Source organism: Panicum virgatum, chromosome 9K (genome assembly GCF_016808335.1).
Source record: "Panicum virgatum strain AP13 chromosome 9K, P.virgatum_v5, whole genome shotgun sequence".
NCBI classification, from domain to species: Eukaryota; Viridiplantae; Streptophyta; class Magnoliopsida; order Poales; family Poaceae; genus Panicum; species Panicum virgatum.
The window spans coordinates 58,936,841-58,961,268 of record NC_053144.1 but is presented as its reverse complement, the minus strand read 5'-3'; the positions used below and the strand labels follow the sequence as shown (position 1 = coordinate 58,961,268).

Below are 24,428 nucleotides of genomic sequence, written 5' to 3'. Positions count from 1 at the left end.
AATGCCTAAATATTACTATGAAATGGAATAATGAAAAATATAATTTTATGTTCATTAGATAAGGTTCATGTAAAATAAGGAATTGATTATTATGATAAAATATATTAAAGAAAAGAAATGCTTATTACTGCACATTACTTTGAGGGTATAAGCATTTAGAATGATGAAATAAAGTTCAATAAGAAATTTTGGATTAGTCAACGTCTTGTTCACAACAAGCAATAGGGATATTGTATATTATAAGGAATGAGTTTTATCCTCAGGGAATTAAGTTTATTCTTGGTGATGTTCCTTACATTATTTGAGTATTAAGATTCACCAAGATTGGTCCAGAAAATGGGAGTATTAAGTATTATCCCCAAAACTATGTTTACTCCCATTAAGGGCAATAAGTTCTCTTATGTTGTGGCAGACATAAGTGATGTATATACCTAAGTTATGATATGCCCTTAAATTTTAAAGACCAGGATATCTGGCAAACATAAGTCTAGGACTGGACCCCTAAAAAATTGTTTTGAATGCACTGCCTGTTGGCATAAGTGCTAAAGAAGTTTTGTGCTATAAGTATAGCACTAAGGGATTACATGCTCACTTTTAAGAAAGTCTGGTAACCACCAAATTATGGGGTGTTCAGACAATAATGTTTCTTAGTAAAGGTGCATTAATGTCCACAAAAATTGCACCCTTATAGGGGGAGCCATATTGTGGAATGGCTTCACCCAACTCAGAACATCATTAAAGATGTAGATTATTTTGTGGCATGTTTAATCCCAAAAGCTGATATATGGATTTTTGTCCCTAATCCATATTATTTTGAGAAAATCCCAATATTTTCTTAGATATGGATTTATGTCCCTAATCCATATTTTGAAGAGTAAAGTATTTATTTTAAGAAAATTATCCCGAAACTCATTATGCAAAGAGTGCAGTTCCATTCGAGTAACATGTCAAAAGGTATTGCTAGACCCAGGACATTGTGAAAGATTGATTCCAGAATATTCCAGAATCAAACATTATATGTTTCAAGGCCTTAATGATGTATTAAGATTTTAAGTTTTAGTGCTCAACAATTAAGTATTAAAGACATAAGTGTTGAGCAATTTGTGAGACTAATGTTGATGCTCAGTATCTAAGTGTTAAAGTGCTAAGATAAAAGTGCTGAGTATCATAGTCTAAGAGGCTTGCTTTTACAAAATTGCTGGCATAAAGATTAAATGGCAGCCTATTATTCAGGGACAAATTATGATTCTGGAATATGTTTGATTTTTAATTTTGAAGTACGCACATAAAGTTCATAAGAATATATGTATGTATATGAAAAATAAACTGCACTCTGGGACTAATTGTAGCACCGTCTCCCCATAAGCCTAAGAGGAATCATTTTGATTTTGAACGGGAACCATGGTCACTTAGTCCTGTGGTACTTAATTGACTGCAGTGATTGATTGGTCTGGTGTACCGTCTTTTGAGAAATGAGTCCATAAGTTTTGTATAACGATAAATAATAAGTTTTGGAGCTCCTAAGTTAAAGAAGTTCATTTGATATAAGGTGGCATGCTATAGTAACTGGGTTCAATGGTACGTATAATTGACCATTGTAATCTTTTTATCTTGGTATGTCATTTTTTGAAAAGTGAACTTATAAGTTTAAGCCTTATGATCAAGGGGGAGAATGTTGGGTTGATCATGTCGGCAGCGATGTCAGTGTTAAGATAAAAATCAGCTGACTAATAATTACTATTAGTATACAAGTTCTAATTGAATTTGGGCTCTTGATTGGAGGGCTCTAGAAACCCCTATATGGTGTTGTCCCCCTGTGGTGCCGTGCATATATATAGGGCTGAGGCATCCCAAATAAAGGTGATTGAAAAGCTAAGCAAAAATAGACTACCTTAGCCCAAGCTGCCCAATCTCAGCTATCACACAGAAACCACAGGAAGGGCTCACCTCCAACAAAACAAGCCCTAGATGCAAGAACAAAAGAAGAACAAAGGCAGGGTGCTCAAGTAAATCAAGGTATGTCCATAATTCCATCTCTATTTGTGGTTCTCTCTTAGGCTAGATGATCCTGCACATCTAACACTGCAAGCCTGCGAGCATGTTCTGAATATCATAGCTGTCACCGTCAACACACTTCAGGAGTCTTGTGGCCAGTGGCCAGTGCTCTCGTTTTCTGGTTACTCCTCTCCAGATAGGCGTCAAGCAGTCAACGTTAAGCGCTGGCTACACATGCCAACGCTTAACTTGCTGGTGCTGTCCTGGCCTGACGTCGAAAATGGATGTCCCAAACACATTAGATACTAGATAATGAGTAAGCAGATGAGTACCGCTCAGATTCTCTGCTTTTGCCTTGTATGTCACTGGAAAAACTCGTAATCCCTTGTATGCCGTTGTCTGACAGGTGGGTCCCTCCACAGTCACTGGCACTGGCATATAAAAGATTTAGATTTTAACCACTGGCATGTAAGTAATCTTTTCCTTTTGCTTGCTAGCATTCATCCTGCTGACTATGTCATCTAGACTTATGCTTTTTTTAAAAAAAATGTAAGCTAATAAGTGAGAACAACGGCTGCAGTCTGGGATACAGTGCGCTAATCTGACTAGTTCCTTTCAATCTGCCTTTTTTTTGAACCAATCTGCCTTTGCAAACAAGCTCAGTTGCCTTTGCAGTGAATCAGTAACGATGGTTCTATAATATATCTACCCGCCACAGCCAGCCGATAGATATGATGCAAGGTCATGGTGGTTGCATGACAGCCACTTCCAAAGTTCCAATTCGTTCTGATCATTCCGTCGTGCCTCGCTTTGCTTTAGGGGGGAAGTGGTCATAACTATAGTTCATGGCCAAGTAGTGCAAATACTAGAGAAAAATTCGGCATCTTTTAGCTCGTCTAAATAAAATCGGTGGAGCTGAGCTATCTTTCATTGCTCGAGCGTCCGCCCGTCCGTCGAGTTTGGTAAATTCTGTTCAGGGAAAAAAAGATGCACCGCCGGCCCATCGTCCTGGCCACAAAATCTTCGTCGTCCTCTCGAGGACCAGAGAATGTGCGTCCGCTCTTGCACTTTCTGCGACCGGACAGAATGCCACGGTTGGTGGCTGACTGGCTGGTGCATGTGTCCGAGCTGGCGTGACAGCGCTTCATTTGGATACAACATTTCCTGTATGGAGTCAGCACTGGCGAAAGTATATTAGAGAAACGACAGGCCCACCAGATACACAAAGCTGCACGTTCCAACAACCCTACGGCCGGTTTGGTGCATCGCACCGGTCGGTGCATGCTGGCAAAACGTTGATGCGGCGGGCGATTCCTTTTGCTCCTCCGAAGCATCAAGCATGCTGCATGCATCGATCTCTGCTGCGGGCGCACCGGATCCCGCTAGACGCGAGCGGCTGTTCCCGCCGTATCGTGATCAAATTGTTCGGGATCAGCCAAGAGCCGTGGACGCGAGAGGTGAGCGCGGTGACGGGGCAACCAAGCAGTGAAGCGACGCCCCCCGGGCCAGGCGGTCACGCAATGGCAAAACCAGACGGAACGGGCGAACAGGAGGAGAGGATGGGGGCAGGCCCGGTCCTGAGATTTTAGTGGCCCAGGGCGAAACTCAATTTGAGGCCCTTAATACAAATATATTCATGTCAAACACTTTTTAATACTAAGTATTAGATGCATATTTTTTAGACAACATAATGGTGCTAAATCTGTAAAAGAAATTAGTAATCAGAAACTAGCACAAAATCGAAGGGTACTAGATGAACGCAAGAAGAAATTTTTGCTGACTGTCTTTAAAAACTCGCACCTCAATGTATAGATTCTATTCCTGACCAATGTATAATGAATTGAGATTATCAATGGCCAGCTGCAACGAACATGTAATATATATAATGATATGTGGTCATCAATGATATCATAGCGAAAGGGCCTGTAGCCTAATAATTGCAAGAGACTCAGTAGTACTTGAAGTTCTGGGTTCAACTCCCAATGAGAGCGAATATTCAGTGGTAGGCGACGTCTCAGTCTTTAAAGATGCTCATAGGGGTAGAGTTTGCGTGTGTATTCATAGGGGTGTGAGTATGCGTGCATTGTTCTAAAAAAATGATATCATAGATCATGATAATTGTTATGTGCAGCTAGGATATACCTAGCTAGCTACCTATTCGGTCGTACCTGATCGTCGATGGCTTGATCTTGGTAACTGCGGATTAGACACGTGAACATGCTTGCATGCGTTGGATAACATGGCCATGTATTGCTCATGATATGTACTCTACATAGTATACATGTACATGGGGAGGGGCCCCTTGGATTCCGAGGCCCGGGGCGGGTGCACTGCTCGACCCCCCTCAGGGCCGGGCCTGGATGGGGGAACGGAACGGAGGCCGCCGGTGCGCGCCGCGTCCGTGCGACCCGCGCGATAAAAGACGGCGCGGCGCGGCGCGGCGCGGCGCGGGCGCGGCAACGCAAGTTGCAACCCCCACGCCACGCACCGCCCAGGTCACGCCACGCCACGCACCGCTCAAGTCACGCCACACCAACGCCCCGCGTTTCCTTCTCCTCCCGCCGCCGCGCCCCTCCCTTCCCCGGCATTTTCTTCGCCTCCGCGCTGCGCCGCCGCCGCAGGTCCCTCCCCCGAAGATGGTACGCCCGCCGCCTCCCTCTCTACTCCTCCCCTCCTTCCGGGCATCACTTCGTTTACTTCCAAATTCGGGCGCTAAATTGTTGATCCAGCGACTTCGATTCCCCCAACCGAACTGACTCAGCGTTCGTCCGGGAATTCGCGGGAGCCTCGCGGTTAGGGTTAGCCTAATTTTTGTGTAGGCGTAGAATGTGCTTGTTGGGCGTTTTATCTGAGGATCGTCGGATGTTGAAACTGTCCTTGCTTTTGGGGGAAATCAGTGCTGCTGTTTTCTTTCACAGACGAGACGAGACGAGACGAGACAACCGGATCCTCCTTGCAAATAGGGTGTTCGATGGAATGACTTAGCGCTTATGCTTGTCTTTACCCGCCAATATTTTTATCTCCGCTGTGTCTCGGTTGGTGCAGGCCAACGCGGCGTCCGGGATGGCCGTGGACGACGACTGCAAGCGCAAGTTCCTGGAGCTCAAGGCCAAGCGGACCTACCGCTTCGTCGTCTTCAGGATCGACGAGAAGCAGAAGCAGGTCGTCGTCGAGAGGCTGGGCGAGCCCAACCTCACCTACGACGACTTCGCCGCCACCCTCCCCGCCGACGAGTGCAGGTACTGCATCTACGACTTCGACTTCGTCACCGAGGAGGGATGCCAGAAGAGCAAGATCTTCTTCATCGCGTGGTATGCAGCGTTATTCAGAATTCAGATTGCTGCACCTGTATCTCTGAATCCAGCTCACTAACCACGGGGCGGTGTTCTTTTGCCGATGTGATGTGAAGGTCCCCGGACACGGCAAAGATTAGGAGCAAGATGCTGTATGCAAGCTCCAAGGACAGGTTCAAGAGGGAGCTCGATGGTATCCAGGTGGAGCTGCAGGCAACTGATCCCACCGAAATGGGCCTTGATGTGATCAGGGGCCGTGCCAATTGAGTGTCTGCTTCCTGGTTCCTGCTGTGGAAGTACTCCACATCTTTAGGAAATTCTATAGCTCCTGAATATCAGTGAGTTGGGAAGTTGTAGTCTAGGATTTCTTACTGTCCACTGACTCTGGTTAGCTTGATACCTGCCACCTGAGTTTTAGTTTGTCTATCTCCGTCCTGTTGCTCAGTAGTAAGTGCATTGTGGAACATGTGACATTGCCTGCTCCTAGTTTGATGTCTCCAAGCTAATGATATGCTAAGTCTACAGGTGTTGGATTTGTCAACAGCCTGCTTATGTTAATGCAACGGAAGCTTGACCAATGACATCAGGCCCTATCCTATTCTTTTTCATATTGTCGAATGCACGTGTTAATGGACCTGCTTATCTCCTAGCCCTTAATTTTTTGCTTGCCAATTCCTTGCAGTGGTATTTGTTAAGAGATGATTCCAACATGGATGTGAATGCGATTAACTTCTGCGTCTGATTTGAGATGATGGTGTTTTTTGTTTGAAGTTGTTCTGAGGGTCTTTAGTGTTGCAATATTGTGTCTCCTATATCATCTCATTGCACGAGGATAGATGTCTTTTCTTTTTCAAAACTGCAATGTTGCTTTGTCTTTGACCTCATTTGGTTGGGGTTATTCGTACCAAATTGACAATAACGAGCAATTGCTGAACTACTCATGTTCACCAAATGTAAATTAGGGATGGATCGGGAGGTTTCTGGTTTATAAATGGTTAGCACTGATAGTGTCTAAAACCAAATATTTGTCATGGATCATTTTTTGTTATTGGCACCCATTGCATGATTGCATCGTTGGCACACTTGTTTTCGATATGCTGGAAACATAAATAATTGATAATCCCTTTGTACACGCCGTTGTGGTGACAATGATCCATTGGTGCGAGTTGGGTAAGATCTTTGCTCCCCAGTATACCCGGTCGTGAGGCTATCGGTGTACAGTGTTAAGCAGTCGAGGATTGACCGTCATTTGTCTGATCAATCAAATCTCTTGATCCCGATCCCCCCCCCCCCCCCCCACACACCCCCACACCCACACACACACACCCCAACCCCCCAACAAAAGAAAGAAAGAAAGAAAGAAAGAAAGAAAGAAAGAAAGAAAGAAAGAAAGAAAGGTGTCACAGTATTTCCTGGTCCTAGAACACTTCAGTAATTTTCACAACATATCTTTGAGTGAAATGCACATCAATAGTTCAATACAAAATTAAATGAGCAATGGTGGCATATTAATCAGATCGTGTGCGTGAACGGTCATGTGTATATACGGGAGGCAGAGGAACACTGAATCAAAACCAATGGCCAGTCATCCTTGTTAGTTATAGGCTGGACATTGGATTGGATAGTTGTTCTGGTGCTTGGCGTGAGGGAGGATGGCCAGGCTACTTGTTTGCTTTGTGGTGCGTGGCTAGGGCGGCTACTGCTGATTGTTTGGTGGAGATAGGAGCATCGAGAGGAGCAGATGGAGCAGAGCTACAAAGGGGCTAGTATTTGGCATGAGGGGAAATCGGAGCCAAGGTTGCTCGATTGGAGAGCTCGTGCAGTGGTGCCAATGCGTTTGGTTTTACTTGAGGAAGCAGCAGCAGCAGCAAGGGCGTTGGCGGGAGGAAGGAAATACCGCTATTGGCTTTCATGGTGGAAAGAAGAGGAGTGGGAGTAGAGGAAGAAGTGGCCACACCAGCTATGGAGAGAAGTGTACACATGATATAATAATGTTTAGCTTTTTTCCGATGCAACGGATGGACATATATGCTAGTATTCTCTAACTCACGTTTTCTATGAGTCTGCACTCCCTTTTCCTCGATTTCGACACATGAGTCCAAGTGAGATGTACTGCGGATCTGATCCAGGTAAAAAATGTTTTGAAAAATTTTCATTCTTGATAGCATAGAATAGTGGAGGGAGGCATATAGGAAAGATTAAATTGGAGGCTTCTATGAAATGCTCCATATTACTCTATTCGCCCGTATTTAGAAGGCGTAGGTTGACTTTGCAAGTTAACGTTGACTTACTAATAGTTAGTTAACTACCACAAAATTGAAACGATTTGACGTGTTTTTTGAATAGAGGACAACTTCATTTCCGTTGCAAGGAATGGAAATACCACAGCCTTCCGTAACGGACACCCGGGGGGGGGGGGGGGGGGGGGGGGGGGGGTGGTGTTGACTAGCAGGACTAGCATAATCATGAGGATCCTGTTTGGACCCCCTCGCTAAAATTTAGTTGTTAAAGTTCAGTTGGATCCAAATAATTTTGCTAAATAGTTGCTAAAGTTCAGTTGGATCCAAACATATAATTTTGCTAAATTTTAGCTGGACCTTAAAAGGAGATTTAGTCATTAACTAGCTAAGAGTTGCTAAAACTTATTAAAAGTGAGCAACATGAAAAATACTCCCGCAATGACTCCACCCAGCAGCCTTGGAGGAAACAATTTTCAGATGGATGATTGGTGCAGAGAATTAAACGAAGTGTAGCACGATCGCTTAGAAGAGTTTATCTAGGGGATCCAAACAACCCCGGCTAAAGTTTACCAATCTAGGCTTTAGTTTGCTAAAAAACCTCTAAATTTTAGCAAGCTGAATTTTAGTTGAAGGGGATCCAAATAGAGCCTCAGCCTAGTGTTCCATGTAGAAACACTTTTAACTATCAACAAGAAGTGCTAATTTCGGCCGATTAAATAGTGTTTCGTGAGAGAGAATAAATCGGATAAGCTGAAATCAGACAATCCGAACAGAGGAAATAAAATTTAAAAATAGAGCTGATGGTCAATATGGATTTTGAAAATTAAAGTACAGCCTATATATATTTATATTTATAATGCCGTTACAGCATTTTCAGCAGTCTCCTAATAAATAGATCCTAATAACATTCCTTTATTTGAAGGAAATTGGAGTTAAATATCGGGACAATCGAATAATTATTGAGAAAATGGAGACATATTGGAAAACTGCTGGAGCATATTTCATCCTAACATTAATAGTTTATTGGGAAAGAAGACCGTTGGAGATGCTGCTAAGGGTCTATTTGTTTTTCCAGAGACTAAAGTTCAGTCCTCATCATATCAAAGAGAATCTTACTATTTAATAGTATTAAATGAAATTTGTTTACAATTTTTTTCACTACTAATTCGCGAGACGAATCTAATGAGCTTAGTTAATCCATGCTTTGCAACAGTGATGCTACTGTAATCATCCACTAATTATAGGTTAATTGAAAGAGCATCTAGGCCTCTAGTGGGTTTTGGTGTATTGATTGACAACACGATTAAAGAACTAACTTATTTGCATGAGATTATGAGCATGTATTTAATTTGTGGAATGATATACCTCATGTATTGCAAGCAAACGTGTATGTTCCATTGGCAAATCATTATATGTGACAAGTTAGAATGAGAAAGAAAAATAAAAGAGCAAGATATTCATGTTGATATGAAAGGCTCTAATATTTTGTTGAAGCTTGTTAGTTTATGTGGGACTCAAAGTGTCAAGCAAAATTGTAAAAAAAAATTGAGAGCAAGGTATTAATGATTGACATGAAGGCTCCAATATCTATCAAGGCTTCTTTGACTAATGATTAGATCTGTATGACAAGTTAAGGTTATGAGAATGAGATATGATATGTTGTTGCATAGTCTCAAATTGGAAAGACTTGTCGTATGAGATTAATATTGTTGTACAAGGGAAGCAAGCAAGAGAAAAGTGAATGAGACATGAGTTAATGTATATATGATGTCTCAAATTGGAAATCTTGCATATGAAATTAAATGGTGAATTTATATTGATAAAGAAGATTTCATGCATAACACAAATCAATATGAAGTTCAAAATAGACGGCTAGGATAAAGGTAGAGAGGACCGAGAGGCGTGTTTCAAGAGGCTACGCAAGCGTCGGCTTGGGGGGAGCAAGGAAACCGATACGGGTCAAAATGCCGGAGATCCTAGAGTGACATTATCCAAGAGGCTACACAAGTGATGGAGAGCTCTATGTTGAAGAGTGTCATTATTTAGAAAATAGAAGTGACTTGTGAATCAAAGATGGATTTCATTCTTATATGAAAGAAGATTCAAAATCACTAGCTCAAGCAGGCATGCTCACTGAAATTAAGGATGTTGTCAACCTCAAGGTATTGATTGAAGAAGTTCGGCTTGATCAAGACATAAAAGCTCAAGTGTTATGTATGTCATTTTATGTGAACTTGAGTATAAGATACCGTACTATCAAGGGGGATGCAACATCAGTGGTTTGACATTACCAAAAGTGCTCATAGCCATCCCATGTGAGAAAAATCAGAGAGAAATACTTGGGAGCAGAAAACCTACTGTGACCGGTCTGACCGGTCCAGCTGACCGGTCTGACCGGTTGGGGTCCAACGGCTAGTAATTTCAAACTGACCGGTCTGGGAGATCGGTCTGACCGGTCTAACTCTGACAGAGCAACGGCTAGTTTTTGAGAGAGGAGTATTTATACCCCACACCCTCACCCATTTGTGGGTGCTGATGCCATTGTGATTCTGAGCCATCTCTGAGCTGTGAGAGCACTTGAGAAGTTCTCCCCAACCTCTATTTGTGAGATTGGAGTAAATCAAGATTAGATCCTTGAGTTGGGTTGAGTGAAACCTTTGCTAAGAAAGCATTTGAGCAGTGAGAGCATAATCCCTAGCTTGAGCACTTGCGGTTGCGTCGGCCAATTTGTTTAAAGCATTTGTTACTCTTGGAGGTGAAGCCTCCTAGACGGCTAGGCGTCGCCGGCTAGCTCCCAAGCTTGTGGTGAGCAGCACCAAGTTTGTTGCAGCAGCGATTGTGTACCACGAGGACACATGATCATATAGTGGAAAGGAGGAGATAGCTTGATCTTGTGGTCACCATAAGCTTCCTCAACGGAGAGTAGGATTCACACGTGGTGAACGTGGTGAATCCGAATGTCGTGGGATTTCTAGGGTACCCACAGCCGGGTGGCGGAACGCACCCGCCTATTCCCAGAGTGGGTGTGCTCGGGGAGGTACTAGGCGATTGGGCTGATCTAGCTCTGAGATAAGCACACAAGAACACTCGATCTAGAGTGGTTCGGGCCGCCGGAGCGTAATACCCTACGTCCACTGGGAGAAGTTTTGATCTCTGTTGTGTATGAGTCTATCCTCTGCCGGACCTTGGCTCTTCCCCCAGCTTGAGTTTCCTTCTAGCGGGCGCCCCCTTTTATAGACCAAGGGGGCGGATACATAGGACGTTGGGGCCCCGACAAGTGGGCCCAACGTGACTGCGCAGCATACTACGCAGAGTATTTCCCAGTCGTGAGGCAGGTCCGGAACCGTTGCCGAGAGATCAGGACTCCGGACCACAGGGGTCCGGCTGTTTGGTCGTAGTCATGGATAACTACAAGGCCCTGCCTAGATACAGCAAGAAGGGGTACCCCAGTCCTGGGGTACCGACAGTGGCCCCCGGGCCCACCTCGGGAGAGGTACGAACCCGCGGGTGGGGCCACTATCGTGATGTGTTTCTATGCAACTTGATTACGCTGGTGTGCTCATACAAAGAGCGGGTGCTCCGGACCCCTGAGGCCGGTACACCGGTTGCCAGGTTCAGGCTCTAGAGTGCTCTCCACAGGGCGACGAAGGTGTAGGCTTAGGGTGCGGAACCAAGCTAAGCGGCTACACAGACCTCGGATCGCGCAGGGAGCACGCACCACCTCCCGGACCTGTTTCTAGGCGACCGTGGCGAGCGGTCTCCGCCGGAGCGGGCCACCGGAGTGGACTTGAGGCGACCGCGGCGAGCGGTCTCCGCCGGAGCGGGCCACCGGGGTGGAGTGGACTTGAGGCGACCGCGGCGAGCGGTCTCCGCCGGAGCGGGCCACCGGGGTGGACTTGAGTCGACCGTGGCGAGCGGTCTCCGCTGGAGCGGGCCACCAGAGTGGACTTGAGTCGACCGTGGCGAGCGGTCTCCGCCGGAGCGGGCCACCGGGGTGGACTTGAGTCGACCGTGGCGAGCGGTCTCCGCCGGAGCGGGCCACCGGAGTGGACTTGAGTCGACCGTGGCGAGCGGTCTCCGCCGGAGCGGGCCACCGGGGTGGACTTGAGTCGACCGTGGCGAGCGGTCTCCGCCGGAGCGGGCCACCGGAGTGGACTTGAGTCGACCGTGGCGAGCGGTCTCCGCCGGAGCGGGCCACCGGAGTGGACTTGAGGCGTTGCTGATGATCTGATGAAATATACCACCGGATCTGAGTAGTAAGGTGCGAGAAACCAGGCCTTATGCTAGAAGTGAGCTCGGGACCTTTAAAGACAGCAGTTCTCGGATACTAGAGTACTTGTAACAGGGTAGTGAAGTACGTAAACTTAGGGTACATTACCAGGCTAAGCTACGCGGAGCTTCTCTACCCCAGGATACGGGTACTACTTCTCCGGACCAGGTCCTTAGGGGTCCGAGCTGCCTTCCAGCCTGAAGGGGTGTCCCCACCTGGCCACAAGCCAGCAACTTATCTTGAATTGTTAGCAATAATAGGAAGATTCCGTTTCAGTGGAAAGGATAGCTAAACCAAGGCGAATAAATGTAATCGATGGTGGTGCCTAGATAAAACTGAGAAAGGAAATCTCCTTTATTATTGTGGTTGTCACGGTATACATCAGAGGTCGGGATTACGAGGTTGGACCTCTACCGCTCCGGACCGTAGCTTGCCTGTTTGTGCAATAGGGCCAGAGGTCGGGTTTACAAGGTCGGACCTTGACCGCTCTGGACTCACACATAGGCGCCACGCTATTACAAAGGAGGAATTCTCTTTCCCTTAGGAGCAACCTACGGCTGCATGCTATACAGCGTGTTCTTCTCCAGTTGGAAGTGGCACGGCCACCCCTAAATTCTTCATAGTCGTCGGAGGCGAAGGCGTTCTAGATGTGCCTGAACTGCATCATCCGGCATCACCTCGGGAGCCCGGGGGGCCACTCCTTGCCTAAGAGCTGTCACATGCTTAGGTAGCATGAGACAAATTCTTTGGCTTTGAATGAGAGTGGCCCCCCTGCCGCCGCCGTCGTCTGCCGATGGAAGCCAGACGCCCTTGCGCAGCAGAAGGACCGGTGCGAAGCACGGAGAGGTGCGGTCGTTCGCCGGCTTGTCCTTGGTGCTAGCGCCAGGGGCCCCCGCGCCTGGTGGCGGGCCTTGTCTGCAGCAGCACCGAGCTACGCTGAGGTGGATCTCCGGTGCTGGCGACGGCAGGACGACACGGCCAACTTCCTCCGGGATGGCCGTCGGCTCCAGGCTCCATGTTGAGAGAAAGCCTTGAACCGACGTCATGCCGCCGAAGAGGAAGCATGGCCGTTGCTTGAGAGAAAACCTTGAGCCGACACTGGGATGGCGCGGGGCGGCACGCAACAGGCGTTGCCCCCGCGCACCACCGTGCCGGCTCTGAGGCGTCGCAGTGGCGACGCACAGCAGGCGCCGCTGCCGTGCACCGTCACACCGAGGGCGCTGGTGCCACAGCGTAGTAATATGCGGCGTAGGTGCCACCATGCCTCTCTTCATCTTCTCGTTCGTCGTTGCAGAGGATGAACACGGCCCCAGGAGCCTGAAGATCCAGCCAGCGCCTGATCCTCCCCACGGACGGTGCCAAATGTCGTGGGATTTCTAGGGTACCCACAGCCGGGTGGCGGAACGCACCCGCCTATTCCCAGAGAGGGTGTGCTTGGGGAGGTACTAGGCGATTGGGCTGATCTAGCTCTGAGATAAGCACACAAGAACACTCGATCTAGAGTGGTTCGGGCTGCCGGAGCGTAATACCCTACGTCCACTGGGAGAAGTTTTGATCTCTGTTGTGTATGAGTCTATCCTCTGCCGGACCTTGGCTCTTCCCCCCAGCTTGAGTTTCCTTCTAGCGGGCGCCCCCTTTTATAGACCAAGGGGGCGGATACATAGGACGTTGGGGCCCCGACAAGTGGGCCCAACGTGACTGCGCAGCATACTACGCAGAGTATTTAGATGGGTACAGTGGTTACGAATCTTCCCCCGATACGCTCCCACGCCCTGCTATCGCTACAGTGGTCTTCTCTTGTCCCGTCACCAAGGTGTCCGTTGGGGGAGCGTAGCTTGCGGCGTAGCCTGTGGAGGCTATTATGTAGACGTCATAATGGGTGAAGCCGAGCCGTCATGTCCATCTGTTATGGCAGACTGGCAGACGCGGCGTGGGCGGCGCCAGCAGCTCCACTATCTTGGTAATACGCTATCAATAGTGTCCCCTGGTCAAGGTATCGCCTTGGCTTCTGCTATATTAATGCGGACGTTCCCCTACTGTAATGAATGCAGTGGTGGGTAAGGCTTAGTATGGAGACCAAGCGGCCTTGCACATGTGTCCGTGCCTGTAGACACGTGTCGGCTCCGGACCACCCCGAGGCATGGCGTCGACTTCTTCCCTTAGCGAGGAGTCCGGTTACTATAGTGGGGGTCTGGGACCCCATGAGGGGTCCGGGACTTCCGCGGGGCTCCGGACCCTTCGGGAGGTCCGGACCCCCGGCTGTTCGGGCTGCCCGTCTCTTCCGGGACACGCGTCGTTCCCGGATCTTTCCCAGTCGTGAGGCAGGTCCGGAACCGTTGCCGAGAGATCAGGACTCCGGACCACAGGGGTCCGGCTGTTTGGTCGTAGTCATGGATAACTACAAGGCCCTGCCTAGATACAGCAAGAAGGGGTACCCCAGTCCTGGGGTACCGACACCGAACTTCGGTGAAACAAATCACTGTGTCTCCTTTGTATCACTTTCTCATTTGTTTTGCCTCACATTTGTGCTCTAGTTTTATTGGTGCTTCCGTTTCGATCTACTCGGTTTTGTTGTTTCTGTGTGTGCAGGGTGAAGAAATATATTTGTAAGCACCTACATAAGCACTACACCAAGTTGCATTTGTGTTAGAGCTCGTAAAGGGAAGAATTAACTCTGTTTGTGCAGGTGCATAGGACCGGTCTGACCGGTCTATTCAACCGGTCTTACCGGTTGGGAACTTGTCTGCAGGTTTTAAGTATTGGCTCGGTCAGACTGGTCAGGAACTGGTTGGTGGCTGATATTTGTGTTAACTGTTTTAATCTGCAGGATTAATTTTTAAATGCCTATTCACCCCCTCCCCTCTAGGCGACATCAGGCGATTAAGGTCCTTTCATTAATATACCTCATTAGATTCGTCTCGCAATTTAGCTCTGAGATTTTGCAATTAGTTTTGTAATAAAATTTTATTTAACTAAACAATTATGTTCGTGCGTTGCTACGAACAAAATTGATATAAGTATCGGATAAATAGGTGTTCGTGTGTTAATTTGTAGGAATCTACGTGATCGAGTTGTGGATGGAGGGCGACGGGTTGGTCCGACTAGCATACGTGATAAATTAAGACCATCTGTCAATAACACAGGCGGACCAAATCAACATAACAAACTAAAATTTTAGATGGAAACTTTACTCACTTTCACTTTATATATATAGTAACAGATAGATATATATATATAAATATTTTTAAATAATAAAATTATGATAGGGAACGAAGTTTAGTCCCAGAATCCAAACACTCGAAGTTGGTCTAAAACCCTCTGAACTGCCTCAACCCGGTTCGGTACTTCGGTGCAGGAGCTTCGTCCCCGCCGGCAGCTACGCGGCGCCTACCCGATCGCCGTCTCCTGCGGCCGCCTAGGCCAAGAAGTCGTGGTTTTTCTCCGAGCCGCGCCGGTGCTATCGGCCCTGCAGTTCGATAAACACGCGGGGTGACGTCGAACGACCAGGGCAGCACTATCTTCTTCCGCGCAACGGCAAAACCCTTCTTCGTCGAAGAAGCAGAACGGCCACCATCCTTGATCGATGCAGCAGCCGGAGGAGTGCGCCTCGACGGCGGCCGGCGAGTATATCAACAGCGTCCGGGATCTGTTGCCCTTCCTGTTGCACGTTCCAGTAACCTACCGCTTCGCGAAGAAACATGTGAGTACCCCTCGACCCGGTTCGGTTCGGGTGAGGCACCCCCCGCCCGCGGCCCGCTCCCCCGCCGCCGACTCTGCTCTCCTTGCGCTGGTTTTTAATCGCTCCGCCACCGCGCGCAGGCCTTGCTTGAGGGATTCGTCGCCGACGGCGGCTCCGCCTGCGCCTGCCCCGCCTCCTCCTCCTGCGGCTATCGCGGCAAGGTCAGCCAGCTCGATCACATGCCCATCTGTTTCCAGAACACCGGTTTTGCAGCTTCGCGCGGAGAGAACTGAGGGTTTTTTCTCCGCGCCGCGCAGGTGCTGTCGGCGCTGCAATTCGAGAAGCACGCGGGGGCGGAATCGAAGAACCAGAACGGGCACATCTTCCTCGGCAACGGCAAGTCGCTCTACGCCCTCTTCCACGAGCTCAGGGACGTGCCCGCCGAAGCGTTCGCGGACAAGTTCGAGGCGGCCGCAGGGGTGCCTATGACCATGGCCGCCGCCGAAGCGTCGCCTGCGCCGCAGGGGCCGCGTCAGGGGCACCAGCCGGGAGCGCCCGCTAGCTGGGAACCGAACGGGGTTCAGGTTGTCGGCGCGACGGCGGAGCCCCCTTCGTCGCCGGCGCCCGCGCCCTCGCGTGGCGACGTGGATATGTTGACCGAGGAGGAGATGGCCGGCTTGTGTCTTCTTGGTTTGAGGTGAGCGATTCCCCTGGTTGATTTGTGCTTGGAAGTGTCTATGCGGTTGGTGTGCTTGATTTGTGCTTGGAACTGTCTATGCGGTTGTGTAATTTCCACTAATTCCATGGTGAGTCGTTGCTCCTCACTGGGACTCAGGGTGATGTGTCATTTAATAAACCGATAGAATTGGACAAATATATATCCAATCATTTCAATTAGAATTTAGAACTCGTTGGTTTATGCCAGTCTTAACCCTCCTTTTTTTAGCAGAGAAAGTTGTTCCACGATTCAGTCGGACCCTATGGACGGAATTGAAGGGCCTGCTACAGAACAGATCGAAGATGCAGCAGGTGGCGACTGTGCCATGCCTGATGTTAAAGAGAGAAGGAAAGGAGCTGGTGAGCGACGACCTAGGTATGGTAGTTTGTCAACAATAACTCCTGTTAAAGAGCGAATGACGGAAACAAAGTATCGGCTAGACAGTTACCTTAAAGATGTTAGAGGATTGTTATCCACTGGGCTTCTTGAAGGTTTCAAGGTGACCTACAAGAAGGATGAGGTGTGTGTTTTTCCTGCTGAGTGTAGCATTGTAGGTTTGGCATGAATGCTAATTGAAAACCTAGGGTTCTTATTTATCTCAAGGACAACATATATGCTTCCATTTTGTGATATTTAGGTGGAGAAGATTGGACGAATAAGGGGGCAGGGGTATTCTTGTGGCTGCTCAGAGTGCAATTACAGTAGAAATGTAAGCTTTCTGTTACTGGCTGTGCTGCTTCAATTTTAAATTCCATGCTTCTCCATAAATTGTCTTGTGCCTGACCTCATGATGCCTGATAAACTAACTGTAGGTTATGAATGCATGCGAGTTTGAACAGCATTCTGGTCAGTCATCCAACAACCAGAATGATCACATCTTCTTGGAAACCGGGATTTCTCTATTCAGGGTCGTGAAAGCTCTAAAACATTATAGGCTTAACATGCTTTGCGAATTCATTGAAGAAACTATTGGCTTACCTCCAAATATGAATGAGTATAGCAAGTGGAAAGGTATTTTAGCGAGTACCTAAGGTTATGTTGCTTTTGTGATTTGCTCAGAATATGCTAATTTTTCCCTTGTCCTATCTTCCGTCTTGTTGGCCATTTAGCTTCATTTCAAAAGAGGAAAGATTATTCAGATGATGTAGCTTCAGATGGTTGTTCAACTCAGGAGTAAGTTACAAGCCATCCAAATTTCAGTAGGACTGCATTCATATTTATAAATTTGTATGTTGTGCCTTGATATTTTCAAGATCTATTTGTTTTCTATGCATCAATAGTTTTACCTATTTTTTTGGGTCTTGAACTTCTGTGTACACTCGGTTAACCCGATTGACCTTGCAAGGGATGACTTGGGCTTTAATGCCATATTGTTCCAGTGAGAACTGGTCCTTAGGCTATCTATCCTATCCTTGCTAATTTATTTTCAATATTTTAACCAACATTTTAACCATTTTTATGAAGTGCACTGCCAATTTGCAGTCAGTTACATTTAAATTATCACAATACGCCTCATAGCTCATACTAACTTCAGCTTGCTTTGAAACCTCACATGTAGTTCATGGGAGTCGGCTGTGGGGGAGATGATTTATAGTTTGACACACTTGAAAGAATCTGCCAGCGGTAGCATCTTAAACCTTAATTGGAGTGCATCCAAAAGGCGGTCTGATAGACAGTTTAAACGAGGAGGTTCTGGGACTTCAACTCCAGCCTTGAGTAGAAGCCATGACAAAGGAGTTTCTGGCCTCTCTACTGGCACCTCAAAGGAGAATGACACTGAAGATACTCATAGTGAGAACACAGCAGGTCCTTTCAGCATCGATGGTGTAAAACCCGATTCTCCAGAACCTACTGCAATAATACCCGATGGCTCAAATCATGATCCCACAGACTTAGGGCTTTCTTTACCAAGTCCAGTAACAATCCCTCAAGAGCCATTTTCAAACTCCAACATCGACTCAAAGTCAAAAGAATCAAAAACGAGGTAAAAGATCAAATCTTCTGCATTTCCTTGCAAACATCGGAGAAAGGTTGGTTCTTTTACATGACATTATATTGAAATGATGAGTAACCCATAAATGTGGTTTGCTTCCTCTCAGGGATACCACTTTGCATCCACTGATTTTCAAGGAGGGTGGCCTTCCAGATAATACTTTATTGACTTACAAGTTGAAGACCGGAGAGGTGCTCTGGATATGTCATGAACTGCCCCATTTCAACAATAACCTTTAGTTTTAGTGCTCTTAAGAGAACTCACGTTTCACTGTGTTTTAGGCTCTAAAGCAAGGGTATAAGCGGGGGACAGGAATAGTCTGTAATTGTTGCAATCAAGAGGTACAAAACTAAGCGATAGGGGAATTTTGTTTCTTATGATGTAATTGTTCTACTCAAGGATCAATGGATGTTTTTGTTGTTATCTTTTGACTCCAGTTTACTCCTTCGCACTTTGAAGAACATGCTGGCATGGGGAGAAGACGGCAACCGTAAGCACCACCATTCTGGAAAGAAATTGTGTCTGACTTGTTTTACTCATATAAGAGCTAAGAATTCAAAACATCATTTGTTAAAGTATTTGTAATGATTTGAACGTGGAGAAAAAGTCCTTGGCTGTTTCAGTTCGTTTAAGTGGTGAGTATTTTATGTTTCAGGTATCGCAACATTTATACATCAGAAGGGGTAACACTTCATAAGCTAGCACTGCAATTGCAAGATCGTTTGAATTCAAATGGTTCTAGCTTTAGTGACTACCCTAACCTTACTTCTTCAGGTAACTTGATGGGCGTTGTCTATATGCTGAAGTTCATTACAATAGCTCATTTATTTTTCTTGTTATAATTCATTAAGTTATCTAGTTTAGTTTGCTGTGGCCTTTGTGAATACTCAGGCATATAGATGTCTATGTGTTGTCCTATTAAAAGAAGGGTATCCTTCTGCAATTATATATGATAGCTAACCATGTTGGATCTTGAGAACCTCATTCCTTGTTTTTTTAAGGAACGAAATTATTTCGAAGTTACAACCCCTCTAAGGACAAAGTTTAAAAAAGGACATTCAAATATTCATGTTGTGGCAAGACTGTTTCAGGTTAAATTTTCCCCATCCTGTTAACAAGCATGCACCAGACATACTTAGGGAAATATTCCTGACCACCAGTCATCAGATCAAATTGCCTTCACATGTCTCATTACTTTATTAAGCTGGGTTCATTGTTTTCTGTTTGACTTTTGTAAGATATAGATATTTATGTAAAATGTCCCAGTTGATGGTTTTGTGGTATTGGATCCTTGGGTTATGTTGAGGAATGAGGAACTAGGAACTGGGCCATTTTAGACTATGAGGTTGATACCTGAGCTAGATGGAAAGCTTCAAGCAAGCACTGCTGGTGATGAACTATTTGCACTGGGCATTTTCCATTTCAAATGATGTAAACAATTAAAATATGGATGACAGAGGTAATATGGCAATCCCCTCATGGAGGTTTCTCAAGGCGAGACATTGAGCCAAAGTTCTGCAAAGGGCAGGGCATGGTGCACAGCACAGCCATCACACGTCACGAGGAGAATAGTTTCTTTCTGCTGGGATCCCTCCTGTGGATTGGAAAGCTTGCATTTATCCTTACTCCCAAGGCCTCTTTTGTCTAAAGAAAATACTTTAGCGAGAAAAGGATTATGGGTAGTGACTTCTGACTGGGCAGTGCTTCTTACCTGACCAGTAACCCAACGAAACCGGTTCCTCTGCAATAACTGCAGAGGGATTCTGTCACTGACACGTGGGGCCAGGCCCAGTTGTGGAACAGTGAAACTTTTGGGATGGCAATGTGGCTTTCAAGCCAGGGATCTCCTATTCTTGGTGGCTTTACTACTCCCAGCCTTTACTCGTTTTGCCTTACAAGGACTTGCTGTACACCAAGAGCTTGATAAGTTGTAGTCCTATTCATGTGCTAGTATTGGTGTATACTGAGGTTGTAGAGGGGGTTTATCTGTATTGGGATTTAGAGTTTAGATTCTTGTTGGGTTTAATTTCTCCCACTTGTTGATCTAGTAGATAGAAATGGTTTCCTCATTTCTATCTTCTTGTGTGTAAAGTGAGTGATTTTCTTGGTTTATGTTCCTTCTGCTGATACATTGTGCTCCCAATATTTTTATAAGTGGGCACAGTAGTTATGCTTGGACCTTGCATTATCCAGTCACATGAGACTTTGCTGCCCTCAAGCAGGCCTTGTTTTGCTTCCTTGGTGACATGATTTTTATGTCAAGGCTCTTCCATGTAGATTTAACCGTATTACCTTTAGGCAAGGAGGAAGTAGTTGTAGAGCTAATATATGAAAATTTACCACCTCTCTGTGTTGCACTAATTCATTCCTTTATTATAGGATGTGGCAGAGAACCTACTACCACCAGTGGACCTATCATTCCCCTGAAACGAACTTTGCAAGAAAGAGTGGTCGAAACAGAGGGGTGCTCTTTCTGTGGGTAAGATTGTAATACTAAGCATTTTTTCCATTGGCAGATTAACAGGGATTCGATGAGCTCATATATGAAAATTTGCATCGTTATATAATATCAGGGATGGCTACACGACTCTTGGAAATATCGATCCAGATACAATAGTCTTTTGTAACCAGGTCTGTTATGCTCAATGCTTACATCCTTGTCTTTGATACTTAAATTACTGGCTTGCAAACTATGCCTTATTACTTTACAGTGTGAGAGACCATGCCATATTAAATGCTACAACACTGGACTTGAAAAAAAGAAGGTTTGTGACCTTTTCACCTACATTTGCAAAAGGAAAGTCTGCCATTGTAAAAAAAAGTGTTTCTGAATGGTTAAATTGAACATTTCAGGTGCCCCTAGAAATTTTGAAAGAATATATGCAATTTTGCTTCCTGTGCTGCGAAATATGTCAATTGCTTCGTGACCGTCTAGATGAAGGACTGGAAAAGTGTGAAGAGATTGCCTTTCTCAGACAGATAAGATCCAATATTTGTTGGCGGCTTTTAAGTGGAATGGATGAACGTAGTAATTTGCAGCTCTACATGCCTCAGGTCATTGATATCTTCAAAGTAAGTTCTTTGACTTATAAATTTGCATCTCCTTTCAGTATCCTTTTTCACTGCTATAGTCTCAACTCGATCTCTGTACTTTATAGGATGCATTTGCGGAAACTTCTGAGCACAGTGGTGTCTTCTCGGATATGGTTTATGCGTAGGTTCTTATTTTGCCACTTCTTGACTTGTCATGTGGTGTATGAGTAGTTTCATTGATCTGCATTCACTCTTCGGCCTTTTTGTTCATATATTGAAGTCTGTAAACAATCTAAACTTCATTTTTGCAGCAAGAATGTAGAAGGAGAGAAGGATTTTCGAGGAATGTATTGTGCAGTGTTAACTGCAAGGTATTTCATCATTACGATATTTTGTGTTTCTTCTGGTCTGCTCGCAGTGATGCCTCCATTATGTTTTTGCGGTGCTGCATCAAACTTAGCAAAAAGAGCTCCTATATAATCCTCAGATTGTTAGCCCTCAAACTGAGTTTGTATGATTATCTTATCCTGATTCTTACTTTCCCCAATTTTAATTTTATTGCAGTACGCATGTTGTGTCTGCTGCAGTTCTGAAAGTGCGCATGGAACAAGTTGCAGAGTTGGTCCTTATTGCTACTCGTAGTGAGTGCCGGAAGAAGGTGAAAATGAATTTGAGACATACACTACATAGTGAATGTTGTCAATTATCTCATGTAGAAGTGATTTTGGAAGCCGCACCCCTCAAAAAAGGGGTGCGTAACTACAGAATGTTAATGAGTCGCTGACAAGAGAATCCACTAATAATTATCTGATTATCTGATAGGTTTATGATGCAACTTCAAACAATAAGTTATTTTCAGAAAATTTGGAATATGTTTGCACGTCAAGCATAGCTCATATAGACTGAGTGTTTTCACTCTGTTCACTCACAACTCCTCTTATATCTGATTACTTTTCCTGTGCCCCTTCACCTACACATATAGGAATACATTTTTTTATAAACACCTTTATGTTTTGATATTTCTGAATGGATATTTAGCAAATTGTAATTCTTATTGTTTGGTATTTCTTTCTGCAGGGCTACTTTGTACTTCTCCTAAAGTCTATCGAGGCACATTTGAGAGCCTGGAACGTAAACCTTCTTACAGCGCCTGTTGACCTTGAAATGGCACCAATTTGGTCTGAGAAGCTCGGGTTCACCATTTTATCAGATGAAGAGGTAACCACATTCATTTTATTGCATATTCCACTGGTTCACGGCATGATGAAATTGTTCTGTTATTTTTTTGAACCAAACTAACTGAATATTACAATGTTTTTCTTCGTTTCGCTAATACTAACAGTAGTGTCGTACTATTATTGTTGTGCTGCTGCCAGAAGAACTCAATGCTGGAGTCGCACCCCTTGGTGATGTTTGAGAACCTAACCTTGGTTCAAAAATCACTTGCTTGAGCAAATCTAATCTGTGCTTGTTTGTACACTACATTAATAGATATCTGGTTCATGCTGTATGGGAGAGACATTTGTAGATGATTTACCTGTGGCACAATTTTCTGTAGCTTAGTCTAGGATATGATTTCAGAGCACAACCTTTCTAGGGAGTAGAGATGTAAAAAAAACGTACTTTTTCCCAAGTTATATTGGGCCTAGACGTGTACTCAATTGCAGATTTGTTGGTTGCGCGTGTGCCGGTCTCAAATTGCCTTACATGTTTCCAGCTCGGTGTGATTACAGCAGGTGCTTTCACCTTCATCGTGAGCTCACGATTGCTTCCGACATGCAAAGGCGGTTCAACACCTGAATTTCTTTCTGCTATCCAGCCATAGCCACGCTTCGCAGCTTGTATCATTTGTTATACGAACCACCGATTCATGTTTATTGCCTGGGTGTTTACAATGGGTCAGAGTTCATATTGGTATTCTGCATCAATGTGTATGTTTTCTTTAGAATGAGTGAATGACACGACGTTGTGCGGATCATCTTAACGTTATATAGCACTACAAGCAAGTTAATGTAGCCTGAACTGAAAGTTTCAGTGATTTAATTCCAATTCCAGTAAGACCTCTAATGGTGCCAAGTCAGCTAGCTTATAGGAGTAAAATATAATATTTTGTCTAGGTGGAAGAGAGAGGAAAGATAAGAGCTGTCTCTTGATAAATTACTACTCTCAATTATAGCCAAAGTCTGAATAACCCCCTAAATTATCGTTTGGTTTATTTTACCCCCTAAATTATGCTCTTTGGTTCAAATTATCCCCTAACATAATTTATTATTTTCATTTCTCCATGTATAGGTGGAGTTTTAAGTTGAAATTTTACAAGATGATAGTACACATCATAACACATGTTAGAAAAATATATCATAATTTTTTATCATTATTGTGATATGTTAGAATATTTAACAAAAAATAAACATTGGATTTCAAAATTATATGAAAAATAAAGTTGAAAAATTATAAAATTTTTCTAAAATATGCATCCTGATGTCCACTACCACCCTGCAAAATTTGAGGTTACAATTCAACTTGTGTATGGAGACACAAAAAGAACAAATTGTATTATGGGGTAGGATGAACTAAATGACATAGTTTAGGGGGTAAATTGGACCAAATTATAGTTTAGGGGGTTATTCGGAATTTGGCTATAGTTGAGGGGAGTAATTTAGACTTTTTCCTTACAAAAATATGTGAGGCTGGTATATAGGTCCGTCTACATCTTAGAGTTATGTGCTAAGAGCAAGGCTAATGATTTAGGGCATGTACAACCGTTTAGACGGCTGCTGTCTATTTGACATATAAAGACAGCTAAATAGATAGCTTTACAATAGTTTAGACAGTTGTTGTCTATTTAGCTGTCTATGTGATATTTAATACGTACTCTAGTTGATGTTGTTTTGCATGGGAGCACGAGCCAGAGCAGTAGACGAAGAGTAGACAACAACACACTCTTTTCTTATTTAATGATAGCCACATCAGCTCATTTTGCTTACGTGTACTTATATAGATAGTTGTTGTCTAACTGTTGTACATGCCCTTAGCCCGCTGTATAGTGGTTTAACTCTCCATTATTAGATCTTGTGTCAAAGCTGGCTGTAATATTACAACCCACTTCTTCTCTCTCCTCCACCTCAACATTCAGCCTGCTTATAGCCTACTATAATACTTGCCCTAAAAGCTAGACCATTAAAGAAGTGATCTCTTATGCTATCT

At 45.0% G+C, this 24,428-nt stretch overlaps 2 protein-coding genes across 9 annotated transcripts; both read left to right on the top strand.

The window, feature by feature from the left end:
• The first annotated feature begins 4,470 nt into the window (after positions 1-4,470).
• On the top strand, positions 4,471-5,930 carry LOC120652808 (actin-depolymerizing factor 7-like). Its single transcript, XM_039930741.1, has 3 exons — positions 4,471-4,634; positions 5,041-5,306; positions 5,405-5,930. The coding sequence occupies exons 1-3, from the start codon at positions 4,632-4,634 to the stop codon at positions 5,553-5,555; spliced, it is 420 nt and encodes a 139-aa protein (XP_039786675.1). The 5' UTR covers positions 4,471-4,631; the 3' UTR covers positions 5,556-5,930.
• Positions 5,931-15,172: 9,242 nt separating this feature from the next.
• On the top strand, positions 15,173-23,116 carry LOC120652806. Of its 8 annotated transcripts, none has more exons than XM_039930737.1 (21): positions 15,173-15,498; positions 15,618-15,698; positions 15,795-16,174; positions 16,427-16,715; positions 16,833-16,904; positions 17,008-17,206; positions 17,305-17,368; positions 17,754-18,179; positions 18,295-18,379; positions 18,470-18,529; positions 18,626-18,678; positions 18,844-18,962; positions 20,568-20,667; positions 20,762-20,819; positions 20,900-20,953; positions 21,042-21,260; positions 21,347-21,402; positions 21,533-21,592; positions 21,786-21,879; positions 22,299-22,439; positions 22,598-22,891. In XM_039930737.1, the coding sequence occupies exons 1-21, from the start codon at positions 15,382-15,384 to the stop codon at positions 22,670-22,672; spliced, it is 2,802 nt and encodes a 933-aa protein (XP_039786671.1). In that variant the 5' UTR covers positions 15,173-15,381; the 3' UTR covers positions 22,673-22,891. The 8 variants fall into 8 exon arrangements, 7 of the variants coding, with proteins under 7 accessions (XP_039786671.1, XP_039786667.1, XP_039786669.1 ...); XM_039930733.1 differs by lacking the exon at positions 22,598-22,891 and adding an exon at positions 22,939-23,116 and having other exon boundaries at positions 15,268-15,528; positions 16,424-16,715; XM_039930735.1 differs by lacking the exon at positions 22,598-22,891 and adding an exon at positions 22,939-23,116 and having other exon boundaries at positions 15,269-15,498; positions 16,424-16,715.
• The last annotated feature ends 1,312 nt before the right edge of the window (positions 23,117-24,428 follow it).